Genomic DNA, 13,633 nt, shown 5'->3' with positions numbered 1-13,633 from the left:
CACAAATATTTCCGAGCCTTGGGTCACGACAATTTTTCACCAAAATACAGTACTGCTTGATTGCAGTGTTACAAGCTGCAAGCAGATCTTTAATGAATCTAAAATTCAGGTTACATGAGAGATCTACCAAAGGAATCTTTTCATTCATCATCTAAAGTACCAGACCTGCTCACAGCTAACTACTTAACAAATAGCATACTTTTCAGGGTGTATATTTTGCACAACAATCGTTCAGTTACCTGTCGAGGTTTAGTTGATTAGTGCAGTTGGTTAGTGCAGTCGGTCTTGCTCTGGTCGTCAATTAAACAAGTCGGGAGTCAATGCATGAACAGATGCAAGAGGAAAATGAAATGTATAGAATTTGTACATGTCACATGTCATGATGATGAATGAGTCAGTTAGGAAGTGCATCCCACTTGACTAGTTATGTATGTTCACAAAAGCAATCAGGGGTGCTCATTCTATTAAACTAATAAAGCTAACTATTCATCAATTACATGCAAAAACTGGAAGCAGACTAGTATACAGTTTTAAGCATATCCCACACACAGGTAACTTATTGTCATTAATTTGGAAAAGATAGAAGCCACCAAAGGATGCCACATCTCCAGTGAGAATAACATACAACTTTAGGTAAAAATCACAAGAAATCTACATAGCAGCCATGAGGAAAATCATGATAGAGCTACAGTAAATGATGAGATCAGAAGACAAGAAGAGTGTCGTACAGCAGAGTGCAGAGGGCCGGCTGGATGCTTGGCCACTATGCATCGTATTCGTCCCGAGAGTAGGCCGGGGAGATCTTCCAGCCGCCAAGATTGATGGTGCGTTGTTGTGGGTTCCAAGGGGCAGGGCCGTGAAGGAAGTTTGTTGGGCCTTGAGGCCCAGCCGGGGGGTTGCCTGGAGGGGGCGGGTGCACCTGCATCCCCCCAGCAGCTGGCCCCGTCCCAGGGGGAGGGCCCCCATAATACTGCGGCCTGCAATATTCAACATATCCAGCCCGCCTAAAGAATGTGCCAACCAAGAAGCAACCCAGCATTTTGACCTCCACCCCTAAATCAACTATTGATAATTAAATTTCACAGGAATCAGTTCTATAGAGAATCTAACAAATTGGAAAGTGTTCCTTCATTGGTGAAATAAGGAATGCAATTTTAGAAGACAGCGCTTTCTTCTTTGAGTTATCTCCAACCCTTACCACACTACCACTTCTTACATTCTAAGCACAACTACACATGCAAATTTCTTTTCAAACTCTTCAGCACTCAGGTAATATGCAAATTTCAATGTAACAATTAGTCTTAAGTAAATGTTTACACAAACACCACTTATCTTGACCAGCACAAACAATCTCCTTGTTTATCACTTCATAATAAAATAAAATAAAACATTCATTCTTTAGAACACTGCCATATATTCAGTCGCCTTACATCAACCCAAGATCAAATTATCAATGATTTACCTTACAGAGTACAGTATTTACCATGAACCCATGAACTAATTTACTACTACACCTTCACCTTCCTTTTCAGACACACAGGTACTGTACAAACATTTATCTCTCACATATAATTCCATACTGTATTCAACAGTAAACTCTTCTATGCTGTTATATGACTCACTGATTAATACTGGCTACTGTGATGAGGTCCCAACTATGGCCTTCGTCTGTCTTAAATGTTCATTATAGTACACATAAGTTAGCACACCATGTAATACTATCACTCACCTCCATCTGTACTTGTATAATTTATGAATCTGAATCTGATTCCTGTGAAAAATATGTGCTCAAAGAAGCAAAAAAAAAAAAACCTTGCAACTGTTTATTGTGCACATTTTATGATTGTTTACACTAATAGCTTCCCATGAGAGATTTGTTAGTTTGCTCTGCTACATTATGTTAAAAGCATTTATCTTTCAGAAAACAATCTGAATCACAGATCTCTAATAATTGTGAAAAAGCATTGTGATTAATAATAAATAAGATCACTGTTAGGAACTACTACATAGGCTTCAAGAGCAAGAAGTAATGTTAAGGCTGTCGGCTCTGAATGAAAGGTGAAGACTTTTGTAACAGAGAGAAAGTGTTCAATAAAAACCACAATAAACAAGAGATAATAATACCATGGCTTTTATTAAACAAGTTAATCATCATATAAAATGTCAACATGTCAAGTCAGTTTGTGGCAGTCTAAAAAAAATTATATATATATATATATATATATATATATATATATATATATATATATATATATATATATATATATATATATATATATATATATATATATATATATATATATATATATATATATATACACAAGGTACTTGTGGGTGCACTGTAAGAAAAAATCATGTTGAGATTACAATAGTAGACTTTCTTCTATCATTTCAGGATGGAGGAAAAACATTGTGCTAACTTTACAGTTTTCCAATACAGTATTTACATGTTCAAATTCAAATTAATTTTACACTATTGGGAGTAAAATTGTATTGTACTGTAACCCCAGAGATGATAACACTGGTTTACTGTTGACTTGGACCAAATAGAATTTAACCCTAAATTATATTACTGTACATGTTAGATCAAAGACAGAATGACCCCATGGAGCCACAAGCAACCATTAAATTTAAATTTAAGTCAAATCTGTCATCAGCCTGTAAAAAAACATAAATTACCCTTAGCAAAAGATTAATTACTATATATAAAATGACTCTCAATTTTGAACTAACCATAAATGAACTGTTATTTAAAGACTCATGTACACAAATCTAAATACCGGTACTTTATGGGTATTGAGTATAGAAAGAAAATAAATGAACTTAGGAGAGATCATTAACATGGTCACAAAGTTAATAATGGAAACCAGAAAAAGTACATGGCTGAATAATTAATCTGACATTGGTGATCAGTAATATGATGTACAACAAGTGAGAAGCACGACCATGGTCTGTTCTGTACTCTATTTACCAGTGTAACACAACAGAATCAAGGATGAGTTAATGAACTATCTATATACATATCTTAAACTTTACAGTGGCACTTTAATAATAAAACCAAGATGACCAACTTTTGTTACCCCGTTTGGGTTGATAAACTGGCTGCCTAAGCAGCTCAACTTCATGAAAATATTACCATGAAAGCTACTTTGAAAACTTCATTGACTTATTGTCTTCTATAAGACTAAATAACTAAATCACTACTTTACATTACAACATAGAAGCAATAAAATATGAAGAGATCCTACAGTGGCACATTTATACAACCACACATACTGTGTACAGTACAGTACAGTAAATGATATTTTACACGTTATCATCATTACAGTTATCAAGCTAGAGGCATGACATGACTCCAACAGGGAACACAATGGATGCAAGATTGGATGAAGATACAAGAGACGTGGTCAGCACATGACAAACACACCCTACTGCTATATTCGAAACACACAGAGTCTTTCATTAAATACACACCTTTAATGCTATTTATATATTCTTTAAAATCTAAATCTTGCAAGTGCTGTCATTGGCCTCTTTGTATTTCCCCTGCTGTTATAACACTCCATCTTGCTCAATCTTACAGACCTGTTCTGGCCACCCTGTGTCACAGTAGGGTGGTTGCAGTAGTGAGTGAGGGAGAATATTCTTACTTAAGGGTATTTATACACAAAGGCCAATGGTAGCAACTGTATTCTTATCAACAAAAGCATAGTCTCTAACCAGCTGGGATGAGTTAACTATAGAGTTGTGTGAAGAGAAAGGAGATGCGGAAATGAAAAATATGCTCTGGTATGTTCTTAGGTTCCAATGAAGGACATTAAACAAAGGTGGTCAGAGCTGAGATTTTTTGATAGATTTACAGCCCAGTTATAGGCTAGTGATTAAAGCAGGAATTAAAAGAAAAAAGTCCTCAAGCTACTGTATATGTGTTGCTGAATTCAGACAAGTGTGATACAGGCAACCCCCGCGATACTGAATCCCGGTTTACGGAAATTTGCCCTTACGGAATTGTGAAATTGTGAACAAAAAACTCGCCCTTATGAAATTTTGGAAATTGTTTAAAATTTTCAAACCTGTAGATCACAATATATAACAAAGAAATTCACCGAAATTATAAAATGTATTTTGTATGGATTTTGGTAGTAGCTACAAGATGATTGGAGGGCAGCTCGCATCCCCAGCAGCCAGCAACCACCACAACAATGGCGCTGCTAAGTTTGAATTCTTTCCCCAGTTTGTGTTCAGTTATGCATCTGTGTTACTGTGTACCCTTATTCAAGATGAGTGGAAAAAGACCATCAAGTTCAAGTGAAAGCAGTGGTGATAAGAGATTCCATCAAGGAATTACAATGAGTTAAATTCAAGTGTGTGGATTTATTTTCATGTTAAATTATGAATGAATCATTGTATGTGTCTACTTTCAATCGTATATATGCTTGTGTTACGTTTTTGAGCCACAAAAAATTTCTAAAGGAGTGCATCTCAACTTACAGAATATAATGGGAGCCAATGGGTAAAATGGTTTTATGATCCAGAATTTTGCAATGTGGAAAGATTTTCAGGAACGGAACCCTTCCGTAACCTAGCGAATGCCTGTACAGTACTATGAATTAATTATTGAGAAATTTGTCAAGACAACAGAAAGAATACAGTAGTACTTCTGTGGCCAGTAATTACAGGTATCCTTGTTATCCGAATGTTTGGTATCCCAAAATTCGCCTACCTGAAAATTGTATTCTTACACTTCTTTTGAGTGAAAGCAATCCTCAATTATTTGAAAGACGGTCAGATTGAAAATTCAAATGAATTAAAATTCAAATCAGCCCACCCCTCCTCACCATGACAGTCCTCCAGTAAGGTAATGCACCAACTGCACAATGTATCTTATTTAGTTTAGCAATTACTGTACAGTACAGTATTATTGTACTGTAGATAGGTACTAAATTATAGTAGTTAGGTAGGGTTTTTTTTTTGGACCAATTTAATTTTTTTAGGTACCTGTATAATAATGTATATTGGGATTTCTTTTTGTTGAAGAACAGATCCTTATGTTCCCCACTTGGATAACAAGAGACACCTTTATACAATTTCTCACCTCATCTAGAATTAAGCCTTTCAGTCCTAAGTTCTTCAACAAAAATAAATCGCAGTACATTATTATGGAGTGAGAATAAATGTCTAAAAAATAAATATAACTAAATTAATTGCAATAAAAAAAAAATATATATACAGTATAATTTTAGTTTGAAACTTCAGTTTCTTTACATTTTCTTAGAGGTAGGATAGTCTGGGCCTCTACTGTATGTCTTCTCAGCATTTCCTTGCTCTAAACTTCTTATTCATTACAGTATTATCTTCCTCTACTTCAATACTTTCCATCAAAATTGTGTTGATTTCTTCCTATGCTGCCACTCATTTAGGTTTACATTTACTTCTGCCAGAGACACACGGGTACACTCTCGTAGCTGTTAGATGCACGCTCCAATAAATTTCCTTTCACCATGGTGTTTGTAAACTAGCTGAGCAGCTGTGAATTTACTGAGGGTGAATTATTACTGCTGGTGACATGGTATCATTATATATCTCATGGCTATTTTGAGATATCTGAAATGGGCGGGAAAAATCTTGACATGTCTCGAATGTCCATAGTACTCTGGCCTTAAGTGTATGAAGAACCTAGATAGGACTGAAAGGGTTAACAAACCCCCTCTGACTTGTGTAAAACCCCTTTGTTCTAATACTTGGCGCAAAGGTATGTTTACATGTAAATAATTTTCATCGGTTGAAAACAAATATACAGTACAGTGGTCCCTCAGTTAACGAGCACAATTCGTTCTAGAAGGCTGCTCGTTAACTGAAAAATTTGTTAACCGAAACCATTGTTTCCATGGGTTTTTGGGTAATTGGTTCCAGCTCACCGAAAATTGCCTAAAGTCAACAAAAAAGGTATTAGAGTACACTTACTTTGAGGTGTGTATGTAGAAGGCTCCTGGATGATGATGATGATGATGATGGGAATTAGAATGGGGGTGGAGGAGAAGAGAAGGCATTGGGGTGGAAGAGAAGTCACCCCATGGCGCCATTTCACCCATAAAATTTTAGTTCACTTGGTGTAATTCAAGTTAATTTTCTTTAAATCAACACTGCACTGCATTATATATTGTCAATATGTTAAATAAATTTCAAAATGACCAATAATTTGACTGGAAACACAGAAAAAAAGCATTTATGTTGAAGAGAGTCTGAAGCAAGATGTTACCTCCACTGAAAAGACAGAGACTGACGCCTGTATAGTGTGTTGACAGGCTGTTTGGCGGGCTAAAAACTAGTTTCCCTGTACTTAAATTATGTTAAATAACTGTTAAAATGACTAAAAATTTTAATATAAGACTTTTAAAATTATTGACTAGTACAAACTTCTTGATATTTACTAAAATAGTAAGAAATTTAAGCCCAAGAACCGATTACTGTATTGGCGAACTAATATGACAGCTAAGGTGCAAGCGAAAACATGTTGAGGGGCGCTCGTAAGGAATTCGTTAATCGAGAGAATGCTTGTTAACCGAAGTTAAGAATCTTATGGAAGGTAATTCGTTAACCGAAATTTCGTTAACCGAGGCGCTCATTAACCGAGGGATCACTGTATATACTAACTATGAAAAATCTGTCTAATGCTAATAATAAACTAACTAACTTTTATGTCAAAGACAATATACCAGAAAATCTTACATTCAGTAACAAAGAAAATGTAAAATTTATACGGGTAAATGACAACCACATAAATTTTCTATGAAAAATAATTATTGGCTCGATATCCAATGATGAGGAAATCAGATTTATTCATATTACTATAACATTTAACTGCATGTGAATTACAAACATCTAAAAGATAATGTCTCTTATGGTTAGAGCATGAAGTTGTAATAATATATTAGTTGTAATTTCAAGATATTCTTACCAAAATCTTACACTGCCTTCTGTCCATTAATTCTGTACAGTAATGTTGGAATAAAGCTTTACCAGCTGCAGTGCATAAAATTTGTCTGAGACCTTCAAGGGGAGTAAGTACATATGAAAGTTTGTTCTCAGAAGGGCAATAAAGCTGACAAAGTACTGTATATTTAAACTAGAAATGTCTAGCACAATAAATGAAAAATATGAAAATGAATAATTCAGATGGATGACAGGGAGGTGGAAGAATGGCCAACAGTTAAAGAGTTGTATGTGAACAGGGAAGTGTGGAGGACCAGGGTTCTCCATGAACAAGAAGTGAAAAAAATGGTGACCTTTAACACAAGCACATTAATGAGCAAACTGGTCTAACTGTTCCATAAACCCATTCTCTATACAGTAACAAAACTTACCCAACAATTCAATGGTTGGTCATCTTGTGAAGCTTATTAAAATGTCACCCTGGTGCTTCATTACAAAGCTTAGTACTGTATCAGTTTTTACAGAAATAATTTAAAGCCATGTACACTAAATTTTAGATACTGTAGTTCTTAATATGAATCTCTCCAAGCAGTTCAATTTACATTAGTAAAATGGTGCACCCCTAACAACAAATTATCTTAAGAATATAATATTCATGCCTCAGATAAGTGTATGCATTACTAGCCTGGCTGAAGCAGGTATGTGGTCACACACAACACTTGACATAATAAATGTTTACATGGCATCTGATCAAACTTATAAGTCATGAAATCTCTAAACCACATAAATTCAAGTTTGATGAGACTCAATAAACTTTCAGTAGTGTTTTATGTGAGCACACACCAGCCCAGACAAGACCACACTGTTGTCAAGGAATGCTCCAAGTGAGACAGGATAATAATTTAGAGGAAAGGTAGGATATTATTTTTTGTAATATACAGAATATCCTTAAGGTATCATCATTCTTTTTGTGAAACAGCATGATAACTATTAAAATAAATAATGAGCAGCCAAAAAGAAAGAAAATCCTTGCAATTCCATAACAAATTCCAATTACACAATCTATAAAAAAATACACTTACTACCAGAAACAGCCAGACAGACAAACCAACAGCCACACAAGTTGTGCAGAGCAGCATTTACTTACCCAGGCCCGGGGTAATAATATGGAGGCGGTCTCTCGTACTCTGGGGAGAGGCTGGGCTGACTGGTGTAACGTGGGGGCCCGCCGCTTGGAGGGTAGTCTGCCCAGCTGTGTGCACACACGGATAGGCAAACTGACACAACCATACCTACACTCAACTACTACTACTGCTACAGTTACACCTTGTTAATTTATCCCTCTTCAAGTAAACATGCTCTCTAGAAATGTCTTAGGGTGGCCAAAATCCTTCCAATAATTTCATATATGGAAAATGCTAAACTAAATACAATATTATTAATGAAAACTAAATTCCTAGTCTAACAATCATAAATGATTTAAGTTTCATAGTAGACTGTATATAATAAAATCCTGTTTGTGTATTTCATATTAAAGCATTTTGGCCAAATCACCTACAGCAAAATACAAAACCACATGATGTCTTACGTACCGTACACATTGGTGTTATTTAAACATAGTTGTGTAGTAAATTAATAATCTTAAAAATCAACTAAACAATAACAAGGTGCAACTGTGGTGTTAACTTTGAACCCACTGTGTTCCTAAGTCAAACACAGTCTTCAGTTTCAGTGTTTCCTTAGGTAAATAATTTGGTGAGTTAGTGAACTAATCATCATCATCAGAATCATCATCATCATCCAACACCAACTTGCTTGTCAAAATAAAAATTAAAGTAGCTTAATCCATATTCAAGAGACATACTCAAGCCATGTAACACTTCTAAAGCAATACTACTCACTAATGCAATTAAAACATTATATGGTTCCATGCTCATGCTTTATTTGCATTTACTGAGTATGTGGATGTATTTTTTTTTTTTTTGAATATCCTAGACACAAAAGTATTGCTCCAAGAATGCATCACATGGTTCGATACATCAACTGAATATGGGTCTTTGGTGCAGCTTTTTGCTTACCAATCATCCTGAGTGTCACAATTAGATAAGCATTAAGGTGCTGCGTCACTTTACAGTGTTACCCAGAACATACTTCTCCTTGACCTACATCATACCTCAAGCAACATTTACATCCATACACTGAATAACTCAGGCTTGGAATATTTGGAATGTCCTGTTATAATCAAATGCTTAATAATCAGAATGTAGCCTTAAGAAAACTGTAGCCAAAGTGCAAAGCCTGAGCCTTAGTTCAAGAAAATTAGGGGAAAATGCCTGAAAGGGACTAAATGAAAAAAAGGCAATTCTCACCTTAGGCTAAAAACCAAAGGCATGTCTTAAAAAATGCATAGCAGATTGATGGAGCAAATTCATATCCTATATCAGAGTTAGTGATGTTCAACCATTCACAGTCCTTTCATACAGCAAAATTTGCCTTTATAAGCAGGAAAAATTAGCTGTATTAAAGCACTATTAATTGTTGAGAATCACTAAATGTATTGCATTTCACAGAGTGGTGCAAGAGAACTTACTCAGAAGTGTTGATATATTCCGTGTGTGGTGGAGAAGCTCGGGAGCCACTGTATTGCTGATCAGCAGTGTAGCTGCTGCTCACGTACCCTTCATGGTCGCGCGAACGCCGTCGCTGCTTCTTGTCATATGCACTGCTTGAGAATACAAATACTAGTTGGTACTATATACAATCTATAACTAAAAAAATATCCACACATCAAAGCAACTTTTAAATACTAGTAAAGAAATAACAAAAACTATATACTGTATATATATATATATATATATATATATATATATATATATATATATATATATATATATATATATATATATATATATATATATATATATATATATATATATATATATATATATATATATATATATATATATATATATATATATATATATATATATATATATATATACAGTACATACCACATAATTGTAATTTAACATTTATGTATAGTCAATGTGTAAACATTTAAAGGAATATTAAATCATGCAAGGACAAGCATAACAAACAGAAGCAATAAGGCAAGACAAGCACAAATATTTGCTCAAGTTTTGCATATGTCATACATGTACAGTATATATCTATTGCAGGCAACAGATGCACAATATAGTGCAGCCCTACATATACTGAGAGTGAACACTAACAGCTAAGTCAGTGTTGGCATGATTCACAACAATATGGAAAGCGATTAATCACCTGACCAGTATGGGACGTCTTTCCACTGTTTTACTTTTGATAATTGAAGAGAAAAAAATTAATTATAAAGTCAAGCACATCAAGCTAGCACATGAATAGATAAATCACAAAACTACTATAAGAAACTACTTATTACTGTATACAAACTCATGTCAAATGCATCTAGTTCAAAATGCACAACATGAAACCATAAGGGTATTAGCTTAGCAACTCCAAGTGTTCTGGGTATGTATACAACGCAAAAATTAATATAACTTGGCCACACACGTCTTCAGAAATAAACAATCATGGTTAAGTATTTCCATTTTGATCATCCATAACAACCTCCAACACAACACTAAACCAAGAGCACAATAATGCGGCATGTGGAAAAGACCACACCAAACCAGACCGCTGTTCTAGGATTCTGTCTTATGTAATACTTGCAAGATATTATCATCCTGTTTAGACATATGTAAGGGAGAGAGGGGGGCATTCAAGTGAGGAGCATTATTATTGGCAGTATTAGAGAGGGGTGGATGGGGGAGGAATGATTAGTTAGCACGAAGGCATCAGTGGCAACATGCATCACTCACACCACATTACTTACGTAGTGAGTGGGATGTTGTCCCTCTCAGCATATGCGTCATACATGGACTCTTGGCTGGTGAGAGAGTTTGTACCCTATTAACAAGAGCAATCGTCTCATGCCACAAACTACAAAAATGTAAGTGACAACCATAACCACTTTTAAGAGAAGAAAGATCACTGTAAAACATGGCGAACTCCATCACCGCTTCCTCCACCATCATCAGCTAATGAGAGCAAGTGTTTTTATAGCCTCAGCCACACAATATCGACAGTGTTGCTTCTTAACATGCTTTTTTGGTTCCACTCATTGAATGAATTATCCAGCAGCCATGAGTTGTGAAACTGTAAACCTCAACCATATTTAACCAACTTATTTTCAGTATTGTGATATAAGCCCAGGAGGTTAAGGTTAGTATTTGCACATTGTATTTAGTAACAATATTATTTTAAGCACTTTTGACGAAGGGGTAGAACATCAGATTTCAGAAAAAAAGAAGGTTGTAGAAACAGTTTATTCCTGTACAGTCTAACTATTGACCAAGAAATGTAAAATAAAATAAAATAAATAAATAAAATAAAATAACATGTTAAACCCTAAGATGTGACACTCTAAACATTGAGTTACTAGAGTTAGCTAGTTGCCCATAACCAGAGGATTCTTAAACTGAAGCTACTGTATGATGCTTATATGAATGAACTTTAAGGGGACTCTCTTACTGTACAATTTACTACACTACAAAAAAGGGTTACATAGCCCAAATTACCCTACAAATTGTGTAGATAGAGCAAATGCAATGTTGAGAATGTGTACTACGAGATTACCTACTTTTATAAGACAGACAATAATACATCCACCAAAACAACACACATTAGTTCCTATCTGGACACTGACATACTCACTTGGACATAGGAAAGCTGTTCCTCTCATCATATGCATCATACATGTATTCGCTGTCAAATAAATATCTTTATATTAATTTGCTATAACTTTGCTATAACATAAAACAAATGACATAAATTACTAACCCCCAAAAATTTAATAAAAAATAAAATAATAACAATCATTTATAACATGAAAGAACTCCACCAAGACAGCAAACACAAACAGCCAAGAAGTAAAGATCAATTATCAACTTTACATTCATGGTGACCAGGTGACCAGGTCTCTGAGAATATCTTTAAGTAACATCACTGAATCAAAGTACACAGTTTGCTTGCTATATACACTATAAATATATATATATATATATATATATATATATATATATATATATATATATATATATATATATATATATATATATATATATATATATATATATATATATATATACATATATATAGAGTGGCTCTTTTCCCTATAGCATCATACTGATTCATTTAATTAGTAAATACCGGCAAAATACTGAATTATCCAAGAACAATTTTGATTTGAAATACACGGGTGAGATGCTTATGCTGTGTTTGGTTGTATTTTGTGTGTGTGTGTTCTTTCATGCCACTTTCTCTCTTCTACTAGTGTGGCCTTAAGTGGAGTCTCCTTCTTTCTGCTATGTTCCTCAACTAGTAGATATTTATAGCCATGTTTTTAAAGCCTTTCACCAAAGTACAGTACTCTTACAGTCCACCAAGGGCTATCATGGTGAGTTTGAGTATGCAGATAGAGTTACTATAGGAAGACAGAGTGAATTATCTGTCTGAGGAAAATTCTAAGTGATGGAGTCAAAGTGAATTATCAGATTGAAGAGATTCTTATTAATGAAGTATAAGCGTGACCTATCAGATTGAAGGAGGCTCTACCTCAGTCCATACGCATCAATAAAGCATGCAACACTATGCATCAGGAGGTTATACAAATTATATGACATTAGCTTTTCTACAATAATTACACAAAAGTCAACCTGTTATCAAAAAATTTGATTTTCTCACTGTCACAGCTGCTAATAATTTTTGGGCTCCAAATGTGAGCATGCTGGTACTATAACTAATGTTTATGGTAGAGATTTATGTCATGTTCAAAAATCTATTTAAAAAATTCAAAACTTTGTTGAAACATAAATGTATCATTATACAAAAAAAACATAATGAGAGATTTCTTGTTACTGAGTAATTCTCTCAAATGTGTTTACATTGTAATCAAAGTACAGTAATTTGAAGGAGAAATTTGTGCATGTACAGCTACCTCCACTTATACCTGGTACAGTGGCTGGTCCATTTTGTGAAATATGGCAACTCTGTGTTTGTTTACATCTTGGAATGGCCCTAAGGAACCTCACAATAGTAGCCAGATTAAGGATGCTATATAAGCATTCCACAGAGTTGCCACATCTCACAAAATACACTAGGTATAAGGTTACTGTTCTTATGTATGATACAAAATTAAGCACAGCGCACAAAAAATTTAATGGACTCTACCAATTTTTGTCTGACCATAACCCTCTCTCCGTGTAATACTGTCACTACTTTTGGCTAGCTGGTTACAATTTGGAAGGAAGTGTTGACAGGAAAGGAAAGAATTGCCCTGTACTGTACTGTGCTGTATTGTATTCTGCAAGAAGGATGAATTAAATTATTGAAATGTATTGCAGCATGTATTTGTTTGTGTAGAAAAATTAAATGTGTAGAATAGAGTCTAGTAGAGGAGGAGAATCTATGTTGTACAGGGAAAGGATGAAGGCTGGGAAAGGTCTACAAGACTAAGTCTAAGAGGCTTGGGAATACATTCAAGAAACTGATGGGATAAGAATCACCAATACTCATACAGCATGATTAGAGGAACTGTTGTTACTCTACAGCATGATTAGAAGAACTGCTGTTACTCTACAGCATGATTAGAAGAACTGCT

At 34.7% G+C, this 13,633-nt stretch overlaps 1 protein-coding gene across 26 annotated transcripts in view; it reads right to left on the bottom strand.

Annotated features, from left to right (window-relative positions):
• LOC121859744 (prominin-1-like) overlaps positions 1–13,633 on the bottom strand; it is a 159,984-nt gene that overhangs the window by 3,684 nt on the left and 142,667 nt on the right. For 5 of the 26 annotated variants that reach the window (XM_042356706.1, XM_042356707.1, XM_042356710.1 and 2 more), the window contains 6 exons: positions 11,689–11,739; positions 10,808–10,861; positions 10,219–10,251; positions 9,524–9,658; positions 8,081–8,185; positions 729–977 (listed from right to left, as the gene is read on the bottom strand). The exons of 1 other annotated variant lie outside the window; for it this stretch is intronic. In XM_042356706.1, the coding sequence (XP_042212640.1) occupies positions 764–977; positions 8,081–8,185; positions 9,524–9,658; positions 10,219–10,251; positions 10,808–10,861; positions 11,689–11,739 (592 nt within the window). In that variant the 3' untranslated portion in view covers positions 729–763. Of the gene's footprint in view, positions 1–239; positions 291–728; positions 978–8,076; positions 8,186–9,523; positions 9,659–10,218; positions 10,252–10,807; positions 10,862–11,688; positions 11,740–13,633 lie in introns of those variants that run through there. 20 more of the 26 variants (XM_042356728.1, XM_042356708.1, XM_042356724.1 and 17 more) reach the window with 20 other exon arrangements.

This window comes from Homarus americanus, unplaced genomic scaffold (genome assembly GCF_018991925.1).
Source record: "Homarus americanus isolate GMGI-L3 unplaced genomic scaffold, GMGI_Hamer_2.0 scaffold27231, whole genome shotgun sequence".
Classification (NCBI taxonomy): domain Eukaryota; kingdom Metazoa; phylum Arthropoda; class Malacostraca; order Decapoda; family Nephropidae; genus Homarus; species Homarus americanus.
This window is presented reverse-complemented; position numbering and strand designations above follow the sequence as displayed.